Below are 12,443 nucleotides of genomic sequence, written 5' to 3'. Positions count from 1 at the left end.
GCCTTTTCTGGACAATATACACAACAACAGTGATCATATTGCAATTTTTTTTTTCAAAAATTACAAAAGATATTTAATATTTTACTGAATTGTAAATTTTTATAAAGTTTAATGAGGTACCTCATCATTCCTCTTCCCTTTGTGACATGAAGCTTTCAATTGGCTATCCATAAAGTGGCAGAATGATGATCTGTCAAACATGACGTAGACTTTAATTACTTGAATAAAAGTATTCTGAAGTTCTATAGGGTGGCCTGAAAGTTTCTTTACCCCTCCTCAGTTAAGCATTCGTTATTAAATTATTTTAATATACAGGTTTTATTGTGCGGTTCTGTACCTGGAATAATTTAATTAATCAGTCATTGTATTTGTATGATGGGGCACATATAGATACAATGACATGAATTATTGGAAGTAATGCACAATACAACCATTATATTATAATAATTTAATAACGAATGCTTAACTGGGGAGGGGTAAAGCAACTTTCAGGCCACCCTGTATAAACAGATATTAACACCTGTTTGGTGTTAAGTGCACTCGGTGGAGGAATTTGGTGCAGCTTGGTTCACACAATCCAACATCATGGCACAGCTAAAGAAGGAGATTCGTGTAAAAGTAAAGCCAACTGAAATTTCATTCCAGGGCGAGAGGATTCTAATAAATATCTCAGAAACATATTTTACTTTTCGTCATCACGTGGGACAAAATTTATTTGTTTTTCACCAATGTGCAATGGCGGTGTTGCTGTGTTGATAATACATATATAATTAACATGTTATGACTGGTCGTAAAACATATGTGGTCTATTCCAGATGGGACAGTATTGATGGTACAGTATATTTGATGCAATATGTATGGTATAGTTCAGGTCTTAGGGGCTTTGCATATATTATGTAACACATTTTCAGTGATTTTAGACACCCCTCCCCTACTCCCCCTACCACTACACTCCTCAATGCAGGGTAAAGGACCCCTCCCCACTACACCCCTCGGTATGAATAATTACATAACGCTTTGTGAGACATTAGTGGTATTGTTAATTACCTCCACCACTGAAGGTGAAGGAGGTTATGTTTTCACCTCTATCTGTTTGTTTGTTTGTTTGTTTGTTTGTTTGTTTGTGTGCACGATATCTCAAAAGGTTGTGGACGGATCTGGATGAAATTTAGTGGACAGGTTCGGTGTGTGACAAGGACGAAATTATGAGATTTCGGTAAAGATCCGGATCCGGATCCGACTACTATAATGTTTGGAGTGATTCTTCACCATTGAGAGATGGTGCCAAAAATGATATATAGCAAAATATCTCAAAACGTTGTCGAGGGATTTGGATGAACCTTGGTGGACAGGTTGGGTGTGCGGTAAGGACTAATTGAATTGATTTTGGTGAAGATTCGAAAATTATTTATTTTTTAAAGTGGATCTTCACCATTGAGAGATCAGGCCAAAAACGATAATTACTGTATAGCATGATATTTCAAAAATGGATTGGGCCCGATACATTCTCACGGATCAGGCATCGTGTGGCGGAGGTATGCGCTCTACCGAGTGCCCTTCTAGTTTACTATGCGATGCTTGCCTTGCAGGTTATTTTGCACTTGTGATCGCTGCATGCATCGTAAACTTCAAACAATCCCTTGCCTTGCTTGTCCTGACTCTGATAGCCATCTTCTTCTTCTTCTGGGATCTGTTCATTGCAAAGTATGGAGATAAGATAGCAGAAGCTCTGAAACCTTGCCAGAAGTTCTTGGACAATCACTGGTCCATCATAAGATGGTGAGTCTTTGTGAATGACCGTTATTTCACTAAGAACCATCACACCTAATGCTCATCGACTCCAGTGAGCACTGAATGTATGTTAATACAATTATCGATAAGATGAGAGAACTTGGGATCGAGGAATCGCACAGAGGATGGATTAGAATAATATGTGCATTGAGTGTGCAATAGTTTGAGATCAGTGGAAAGGCAGAAAGGCTGAAATGAAATGGCATTGAAAATTAACTTTGTTTGAAACTATTTGGTTTGACATCTGGTTTCCTTAAGTACCCATAGATATTGTGTTGCTGGTTAATCTCCAAAATAATTGGACATGGAGATAGAGAATGAGAACAGCAATGCAGTTTCAACCTATCATTATTTATTTTTATTTTTGGAGAAATTTGAGGATGTTTTTTTTTTTTTTAATTACATGATTAACTTTGTAGATAAAGCATAGAGGAAACCTAATGAACTGGGGTACGGGTGTAGTTTTAAATTTGTATGTGTGGGTTTCAAGAGAAACTTGCAGGAGGGGGGGAGGGGGGTGTAAGGCTAAAGGTGTAGGTTTAAGGATTTCTCTTTGTACTTCATGTCATGTAGAGCATCTCACTAAATGTCCTTTTCCTCATCGACTCCAGTGAGTGCTGAGTGTGTATTAATATAAACACATGGTTTATGAACAAACTCCCCGATGAGTCTGAGATTACTGTCAAAAAAAACCAAATTACCTGCAGGTTTAGAGATTAGGTTTAAGGATAAAATTGTTGCTTTAAAAATAAAAGATACAGGTTTTGTGATTTAAGTTGCAGGTTCACACAGATAGGTGTTTTACCCAATGATGGTTATGTTCTAACTATAGAGGCACGTTGATGTCAAAATATTCAACGCAAGATCTGGGGATTTCTTTCATTTATTCATTCATGCGCAGGATCTGGATGCCGATTCTCATCTCTCAGAGCATGGATGTGCCATGCCCCCCCAAAGGTAAAGTTAGGAATTTAAAAATTTTACCAAAATTCCAGCATGAACAACTGCCTCCTCTTTGTGAAAGACACCATGGAATCTTTAACGTCCACTCGTAAATGCTGGCAGCCAAGTCACCCAGCTTAACGTGATGCAATTCCCTGCCTGTGAAACACCAGAGTGACAGTTCATAGTTGGGTTGAGAACTGAATTCGGACCAAACAGCTCAAAGGAGGTTATGGTACCACTGACCTATCCTGCCAGGCCTATTGAGCGATATGCAGACTTACCAATCGAACTGGTGCAGTAAGTGAAGATGAAGAGTTTTTAATTCACAACCATTGATTTAATCTCCAACACGGTCTCACCGTCCGGAACACTTTGCAACAAAAATGTTCGTAGATTTGATACCAGGCATTATATTGTACTGGCAGAGTACCCTCCCTAAAGACGATCTTGTTCCAAGCATGCAACACATTTTACTGACGCATACCTTCATTTAGGCGGTGTATAGGTAACTGCCAGCTCTGTATATGCAAAAAAAATAATAACCTGGGTTATGTGCACGAAGCAAAAACCTACCCACTGCTTATAATTCAAAACACCTCACGACACTGGAAAACGTGGGGACAGGAATACTGTGCTGTAAAGGGTGGGGACTTGTCATACACTCTCCCACCTGCAGGCAATGCTACACGATACACATTTACATGGAGAATTTGCATCCCCCCTCTCCCCACCCATTACCACTGGCAAAGATAAAAAAACACCAATTAAATCCAATCCATTCCAATGGGACCATACTCCGTACAGAGCGTCGGTGCTGCCGAAGCAGTCTCCTTGGCTATTGGGCACAATCCTGGACGGGTCACCACTCTGACACAAGACACTCAAAATCGCTCAATCATCCCAGAAAGCTGGTATTCATTTTGCCGACCTCAGATGGATGACAGGCTGAGTCAACCCCACCTGGTATTGATTCAACAGCCAAGCAGGATTTGAACTCAGGACCCGAGGGGTCCCAAGCCCACCACCCTAACCATTCTCTCATTTGGCATTCAGACTCGTTTTGCATTCTGGACCATTTTCTCATTCTAGCTCATTTTACATTTTCTCATTTTTACAGTTTTTGCTTTTTCCATTATTCTTTTCTCATTTTAAAACATAATCTTTTTTTTTTTTTTAACGAAAATCCCACTTTTCGATTTTTTTTATTTTAAATAATTTTCTCCATCGAGAACATTTTGCATTTTGGCTCATTTCACATCATATCTAAAAAAAAAAAAAAAAAATGTGTACATAGTCGAGGCTCGTGGAAGAGCTTGCACACTGAACGGATTAGGATGCATCAGCCAAAAGCAGAACGCAAAACACGCACGCATGGAGAAGGAAATTCCAAGGAAGAAAAACTGGAAAATTTGGAAGGATTTGGTTCGGGTTAACAATGGTAGAATTTTTTTTTACATCATTATGGAATTTTTCCTTTTTTACAATTTTTGTTGCCATTTCTCATTTGTCGTTTTGTTTAACATGATTACAAATGATCTCGAATGTAAAATGAGCCATCACTGCCGTAAAAAAATAATAAAATGATGTAAAATGAGCCATCACTGATAATATTATCACTCAAATGAGATCATGCGTTTGCATAAAAAGTCTGAACGAATGAAAAGTGCTCGTTGATCCCGTTGGGGAAGGGAGCAATGTACCAATCCTGAAGATGAGAAGATGATGAGAAGCAAGCTCTTTATCCTTGCGACTGTCCGTGGTATTGAAACGGAGAAAAATACCGGGAACTGCCTTGTAACTGAACAAAAGTCCGGAGAGGTAAAAATGTCGATCAATTTGATTTGAGAGGTCTACGTCATGGGTTCGTACATCGAGCGAGTGTTCCAAAGACAATGCGGTGTGGCAAATGCTGGGAGATTATCATAAGATCCTCAACATAATGTCGCATCAAAACCAGTTCGTACGGTGTCAGTGAAAGACCGTTACAAAGCACATGCTGGTTTGCTGTTTCATTGCTTTTAAAATTACAAAGTATATATATATATATATATATATATATATATATATATATATATATATATATATATATATATATATATATATATATATATATATATATATATATATATATATGATAACATCTCAGGAAGAATATTTTGAGATTAACTTCTATTGAAATGAGCAAACAATGAGTAACACAGTGTTCACAGAACCAGAAATGTTAATTTTTTTGTGACAATTCTGCAGTTGCAAACTTGCTCCTAACTCGGTTTCAAGATATATAGACTTATCATTGGTCAAAAAAATACAGCAGGTGAAGATGAAATCAGTAGTTCAATGATATTACACACAATGCAACCATGAAAGGCATTCAAACTGAATTAACAGCATGACAAGTCACTCGACAAGGAATGGACCAACAATAACATCTGTTCAGACCATAAACGCTGTGGCACATTCACAGCAAAACTTGATATTAGATGCCAAGAGATTATTTTTGATTAAGAAAGTGCTGATAAAGAAGGAAAACATTTATTTCAGCAAATACTGATAATGGATTGATCGAGAGTACACAGACATGGAACAGTGCGACAAATTCACGAGGAGTGGTGCTACAGTGTGATGTGATGACTTGCATGCATGTGATTCGATATGGAATTAATTTTTATTTTTTTTATATGTGACTGTGCAATCTTTATTGAGTTGAGATGCTTTTTCTGGAGGTTGAGTCCGTTGGGCATCGATCGATTAAAGAATCTTAGGGTTTTGTCGCAAACATATGGATGAACCTCATTAGCAGGCGTGGAATAATTTCGGTGACATGAGTTTAATTTTTTTTACTTTTAATAATTCCTTTGAAGGAGGGCACAAAGCAGAGAATGACGAGCATAATCACCTAGTGATCGACAAAGCAAAAGAACCATGGAGTAACTTATTATATCTATTTGCATCCTTCTCTACTAAAGATTGGTCTTGGCCTAACGGTTAACGTGGCTGGCTCAAGATCTTATGATCTTGAGTTTGAGCCTCTTTTTTTTTTTTCCATGAAATAACACTATGTGGGTTGATTCAGCCTGTCATCCTTCTGAGGTCAGCAAAATGATTACCAGCTTACTGGAAACAGGACAAACTGCATTAGCAGCACAGCTGTGCTCCCAGCAATGATGCCATCATCAGCCAAACGCTGCACACGAAATAATATTAATAATAATCGTTTTATTCTACCTGCCATAAAGTTATTTTATCCACTTTCTTAACTCCCACTGATCCTCCGGGTGAACTATTCAATATGGAAACAGCTCTGATTACAAAAAAAAACTTGCAACATATTGATTCGAGCTCAATATATTTTTCGTTATCTTCAAACTGTGCCCCCTGCTTCTATCCGACTCCTTTCGTTCAATTATTGACACAAACAATTGTTTCCCTCCCCCCTCCCCCCCTCATTGTTCTCCCGACTGCAGGTTTGTTTACGGAGCTCTCTTACTTGCTGTCATTTTGTGGCTTACATTGGACACTGCCAAACGTGGAGCCAATCAAGTAATTCCTTTCTTTGGCCTCATAATGTACATTCTACTGGTATTCATCTTCTCCAAACACCCCACAAAGGTGTGTTGTCCAGTTTGTATGACATGGGTGTGCGTAATTGATGTTGCTTGCTGGGAATAAGTGTTAATATGAGTACATCTTGTACAATGATTATTTCAGTTATAATGGAATCGTAAATAGGTCACACCCGAATCCGCCATGGGATACCAAATATAAAATGTTTCAGCACAACGGATTGCTCTTAAATGCATATGGTAACAAAATATCACATGGTACTGAAGACACAGGTAAAGGCCATTTGGCCCTTCGTTCCTGTGTCATCCCAGGTCACACAGCAACTTTGGAAAAAAAATGTTGGCTAATAGTGTCCATTCCGTTGGGCCAACATCGACTTGATCATCGGTAGAACGTTGGTCAATCGTCCCAAAGTTGGTCTGTCATTGTCGAATGAAAACTCGACGTTGGCTGAATGCCATACGTGTCGATGAGCCTAAAAAGTCACGTTTCCATCAAAAAAAACCAATGCTGAACCAACCTTGGCAATGTGGGTATCATCAACCACGACGATGCCGAATCAAGCCCAATGTTGGTCCAATAAAGCTGTGCTGTTGGGATAGCCACATCCAACTACTCACATCTACTACAGATAATTGTACGGATACCCACCGTCGTGTACTTTTCCAGGGTACCACTTCATCACTAATGCTCAAATCCTAATTGCAAGCTGGACAGCTGGCTTTACATCCACATATGAAAGACTATGTGATTCAAGATGTACACTGCTCCTTGCCAGCATTGAATCAGAAGGGTAATTTTGAGTCAGGTTTGAGTTCATTGAGATTGCAACCCCTCTCAAACTCTTTTGGCATCTCCAACAAGTGTCATTTGGGTTGTCTTGGAATGGTCCAACTCAAGATGATGTTTCACTTGTTCAAAATGACACGATTCACCGTGGGAGAACTGGGAGATGACAGCAAATATGGCGTCATATTTGTCACTCTGTGGCTCTGTATCAGATCATGTCACTCATGCGCGTTACGGCCTGGGGTGTAAAGGCTGGCCTGCAGGACATGATCAAACGTCGTTTGTTTGTTGCACCATCAACTCACCGTTTGTGAAGGTTAACTCCACTTATGCAAGCTACAAGGATGGATCGTTGGCCTGAAATGGTGGCAGCTTGATGGTGGCCGTGGTGAGAAGCAAAGCCATATCAACAGTGGCAGGGTCGGAGTTTGATATCGTGAAGAGATCACGTTGAATGTCACCACTTTTGTGAGAACAAGCTTCGAGTTGGAACATGTAATAAGTTTTTATTATATTTCAGACAAACGACGACAGGCAACCACCGAAAATCTCTCCTTCAAGAAAAGCATGTGAAACCCCACTGCTTTCGCCCCCTACCACCTGTGCACATCTCCAATTGGCTCATGGGACCAAACCCCTGTTGTGCAGCATTTGCGAACGGTTGTTACCAAGGGTGCGTTCCGTTAGCAAGCGACTTGCTCACTGCTTACCAAGCACCTCGCTTGATCGCTTTGCAAAGCTGTCGATACGGAACGGCTGGCTTGGCAAGCGATCGCAAGCTGCTTGCTAACGGAACACTCCCCTGGACTCCCACCTGGAGAACTTGCTACATACAGACTTTGCTCACCAAAAAATACATAACTGCTGACAACGGCATTCATCGAGTCGAAAAGCCATTCGAGTAACCCTTTACAAAAAGACACCACGTAGATCTTTTAAATCCTAAAGCTTATTCTTCATATTTTTTCGAATGCGGCACATGGCTGTGAGAATAGAAGCATCATTTGCTGGGAGCGCAGCTGTGCTGCAGATGCAGTGCCCTCTGTAGGTTACAACAGGAATTTGCATTGTGTTCAGGGTGCCTGGTGATAGCTTGCCTACTCTTCATGAAAGACACCATGGGATCTTTAACGTCCTCCAACTAATGCTGGCAGGCGATACACTCAGCTTAATGTCTATCCGAGGGACGGCACACATTTGATGAATCGCCCTGCTTGCGGAACACCAGGGTGGCAGTTTATAGCTGGAATGAAAATCTAACCCAGGCTCGACAGTTTAAAGGTAAGTGGACCTCTGTACCATCCTCACTGACTCTTGAAGGGATGTACATTTGTTATTAATTCATTTTCTTCAAATAATTTGTATTTTTCGGGTCTTGTATTCCAGCACATCTTCCGTGTCATAAACATGTTAAAAATTCGTGAATTTCATTGCTTCCTCATGTATCCACTTGCCTGTAGCACACCTTCTATTTACCAAAAATCGAGAGTTGGATCAGATGGTTCGTAATTTCATTATTGCCGGCTGAACACACGGGCACATCAAATAATTGATTGTCAACTGATTTGATGAACTGAGGTCTCATCGACCAACTTGATTGACAGTCAAAAATTTATTGACAAGTTAAATTGTCAATTGCTGACACACATGGTCAATTTCAGTTGTCAAGAAAATATTGCTATAAAATAATTGCTCATATCTCCATCCTTCCAGGCATAGTGAATCACAATACATGGTCATGGCCCACTGAAAGGGGCTGTGAAATGGTCATTGGTCACGTGAAGATTTGCAAAAAGGTATTAACAAAATAAAAGTTGATTGGTGGAGATTATCATTCATTTCTGAATCTTGTGGCTGAATCAGAGATCGAATAGATTGGAATGGCATTCTGACCTGCTTGCAGGGTCGGATTAACCCGAAGGCGAATAACGCTATATTCAACTGAGGCCCTCATATTTTTTTAGACCCTCAAATTTTCATATCTGTTTTTTTCAGCTATTTTGCTTTGATGAATGATCGAGCTAAGAAAGGAGGCCAAACAAAAAAAGCAAACACTGATTGGGACAAAACCTTCAGTGTTCTGGCAAATTTTTCACCTGATATCTCAACTTTCTGAGTCAGTGCCAGTTTCAAAAAATCTGTGCCAGAAATGCCCAGATGATCTACCAGTAGATTTTACAAAAAAAAAAATTCAGCAATTTGTTGAATTCACATCCTTCTTAGATATTGAGAGAAAGCATGATGGAAGCAACTCTATTTGGACGTACCGCGGTGTCATTGAATCCAACAACAAGATGGAATGTTTCTCAAAAGTTGAAACTGCATTACGACTGTCCCTGTCAGTGATGATAAGTAACTGTAGTGGAGAACGGTCCTTCCATCCTTTAAAAAAGGTTTAAAATGTGCTCTGATCCACCATGGCTGAACAGCATCTCTATGCTTCAAAAATAAAAGTTGAACTGTCAGGTCTTTGAATTACAATGACATCATTCAGTTCATCATAAAAATTGTAATTACAATTGTCAGGTCTTGACAGAGATTGCCATAGCCAAAGCAAGAAAGAAAACTATTTTGTAGGGAAGGTTAAGCAAAGTGAAAAGTAAGGGAGGTGGGACATATGAATGATCACCGTGCTTATGATGCGGATTTGTTGAAGGAGCATTTTAGAGTCTTGGAAATTTATGTTTGAATAAATTGGCTGGATGAGTTTATGGATTTATATGTAATCCAGTGCCTTCAGAAAGTATTCATACCCATTGACTTTGCCACATTTTGTTGTGTTGCAGCCTGAATATAAAATGGATTAAATTTAATTTTTTTTGTCACCAATCCACGCAAAATACCCCATAATGACAAAATGAAAACATGTTTTTAGAAATTTTTACAACTTAATGATAAATGAAAAGCTGAAAAATCTTGAGTCAATAAGTATTCAACCCTTTTACTATAACGCTCCAAATTGAGCTTCGGTGCATCCAATTTCCTTTGGTCATCCTTGAGATATCTCTACAACTTGGTTGGAGTCCACCTGTGGCCAATTCAATTGATTGGACATGATTTATAAAGAAACGCACCTTTCTATACGAGGTCCCAAAGTTGACAGTGCACATCAGAGCAGAAACTCCACCTTGAAATCCAAGGAACTGTCCGGAGAACTTTGAGATATCATTATAAGGAGGCATAGATTTTGGGAAGGGTACAAAACAATTTCTGGATTGATGAAAGTTCTCAAAAGCACAGTGAGCTCCATCATTAGGAAATGGAAAGGATATGGAACGACCCAGACTCCTCCTAGAGCTGACCATCTGACTAAACTGAGAAACCGGGTAAGAAGAACCTTAGATAGGGAGGAGACCAAGAACCTAATGACCACTCTGACATATCTATAGAGTTCCTTGGCTGAGATGAGAGAACCTGTTGGAAGGACAACAATCTCTGCAGCACTTCACAAATCTCGGCTTTATTGGAGAATGGCCAGACTGAAGCCACTCCTGAGAAAAGGCACATGACAACATGCCTGTAGTTTGCCAAAAAGGCATGTGAAAGACTGTGGGCTGATGAGATGAAAATTGAACTCTTTGGCCTGAATGCAAAGGGCTATGCCTGGTGGAAACTGAGCACAGCTCATCACCAATCTAACACCATCCCTACCGTGAAGCATGGTGGTGGCAGCATCATGCTACGGGTATGTTTTTCAGTGGCCGGGACTGGGAGGATAGAGGGACCAATGAATGGAGCCAAAGAGAGGGAAATCCTGGAGGAGAACCTGCTTCATTCAGAGTGCAAAAGGCCTTAGACTGTGGCGAAGATTTACATTCCAACAGGGCAATGACCCCAATCAGACAGTCAAAGCAACACTGGAATGGCTTCAGAACAATAATGTGAAAGTCCTTGAGTGGTCCAGCTGAAGCCCAGACTTGAATCCCATTGAGAATGTGTGGAAAGATTTGAAGATTGCTATTCACAGACACTCCCCAACCAACGTGACAGAGGTTCAGCAAATTTGTAAGGAAGAATGAGAGCAATTCCCCAAATCCAGATGTGCAAAGCTAATCCAGATATACCCAAGGAGACTGTAATCGCTGCTAAAGGAGCTTCCACAGAATATTGAATCAGGGGACTGAATACTTATGTAAATTAGATATTTCTGACTTTCATTTTCAATAAATTTGCAAAAATTTCTCAAAACACGTTTTCATTTTGTTATTGTGGGGTATTTTGTGTGGATTGGTGACAAAAAAAAAATTAAATTAAATCCATTTTATATTCAGGCTGCAACAACAAAATATGAAAAAGTCAAGGGGTTTGAATACTTCCTTGAAGGAACTGTACGCCGGAACTACCTTGGCCCTTCGCTCACATTAGCCTCATGCCCCTCATATCCTTAATCCGGGCCTGTCTGTATGACGTAGTTTAATAAATATTGAGCTCATTTGTGTGCAGGTCAGGTGGAGAATCGTGATTTGGGGGTTATTGCTGCAGTTTATCTTTGGCCTAATTATCCTCCGTACCAAACCTGGACTTGACGCCTTCAATTGGCTTGGAATTCAAGTGCAGGTGAGTTGTTCGCTGTGCACACTCTGACATGAAATGGTTGAATTTTAACATTGGGTTTTTTTTTCACGATTGTCTCCCTTTCCACCCAAAACCCCCAGACGTTCCTGAAATACACCGACGCTGGCTCCCGGTTTATATTTGGTGATAACTTTGAAGATCATTTCTTTGCTTTTGCGGTAAAACATTTTTAATAATAATAATAATGATAATAACAATAGTAATAACTGAATATCTGTGATCACAAAGCAATCGCCAAGGGTAAACCTTCCCTGACTGGGGAAGGATTATCTTTGGTGATCGCTCTCGACCCAATGATGGCCCCATGTTTCTTTCAGACCACCATGTATGACCTTGACCTTCAACATTTAGGGATGGAGTGTAAATAAATAAAACGTGTCCCCATTTACAATGTATCCGTAAAACACAACATCATGAAAATCGGAGGAAAATTATTCAAGTTGTGATGAAAAAGGTGTTTTTTGTTAATTAAGTCACAATCCCAAAAAATTGGTCAAGGATATTAATATATTTACTTATGCTCCTTCGGTTTTCACACTTACTCGAAACTATAAAGTGCTTCACCCTTGCTTAAGATGTCTGGAAAGAAACCCTCGATTGACAGCGGCAGGAGGACAAAAAGAGGCCAAAAAGCAATTACTTTAGATTTAGAGGTTAAACTTGATGCTAAGGAAGTTTGACGAGGGTGAAAAACTGAATGACATTGCGAAAGTGCTAGTCCTTGCTACCTCCACAGTGGGCACAATAAAAGACAGCAAAGACAAAATAAGAGCCAGTGC

At 39.8% G+C, this 12,443-nt stretch overlaps 1 protein-coding gene across 3 annotated transcripts in view; it reads left to right on the top strand.

Moving 5' to 3' along the window:
* Positions 1-12,443, top strand: part of SLC28A3 (solute carrier family 28 member 3) — an 81,103-nt gene that overhangs the window by 31,338 nt on the left and 37,322 nt on the right. For 2 of the 3 annotated variants that reach the window (XM_085846111.1, XM_085846112.1), the window contains exons 5-8: positions 1,590-1,779; positions 6,201-6,345; positions 11,533-11,646; positions 11,745-11,822. In XM_085846111.1, the coding sequence (XP_085702237.1) occupies positions 1,590-1,779; positions 6,201-6,345; positions 11,533-11,646; positions 11,745-11,822 (527 nt within the window). The remainder of the gene's footprint in view (positions 1-1,589; positions 1,780-6,200; positions 6,346-11,532; positions 11,647-11,744; positions 11,823-12,443) is intronic. The other variant, XM_085846113.1, reaches the window with a different exon arrangement.

Source organism: Eptatretus burgeri, chromosome 11, assembly GCF_056783735.1.
Source record: "Eptatretus burgeri isolate ZD-2024b chromosome 11, Ebu_testis_v1, whole genome shotgun sequence".
In the NCBI taxonomy this organism is placed as follows: domain Eukaryota; kingdom Metazoa; phylum Chordata; class Myxini; order Myxiniformes; family Myxinidae; genus Eptatretus; species Eptatretus burgeri.
Note: the sequence above shows the minus strand (reverse complement) of the source record. Positions and strands in the feature narration are given on the sequence as shown.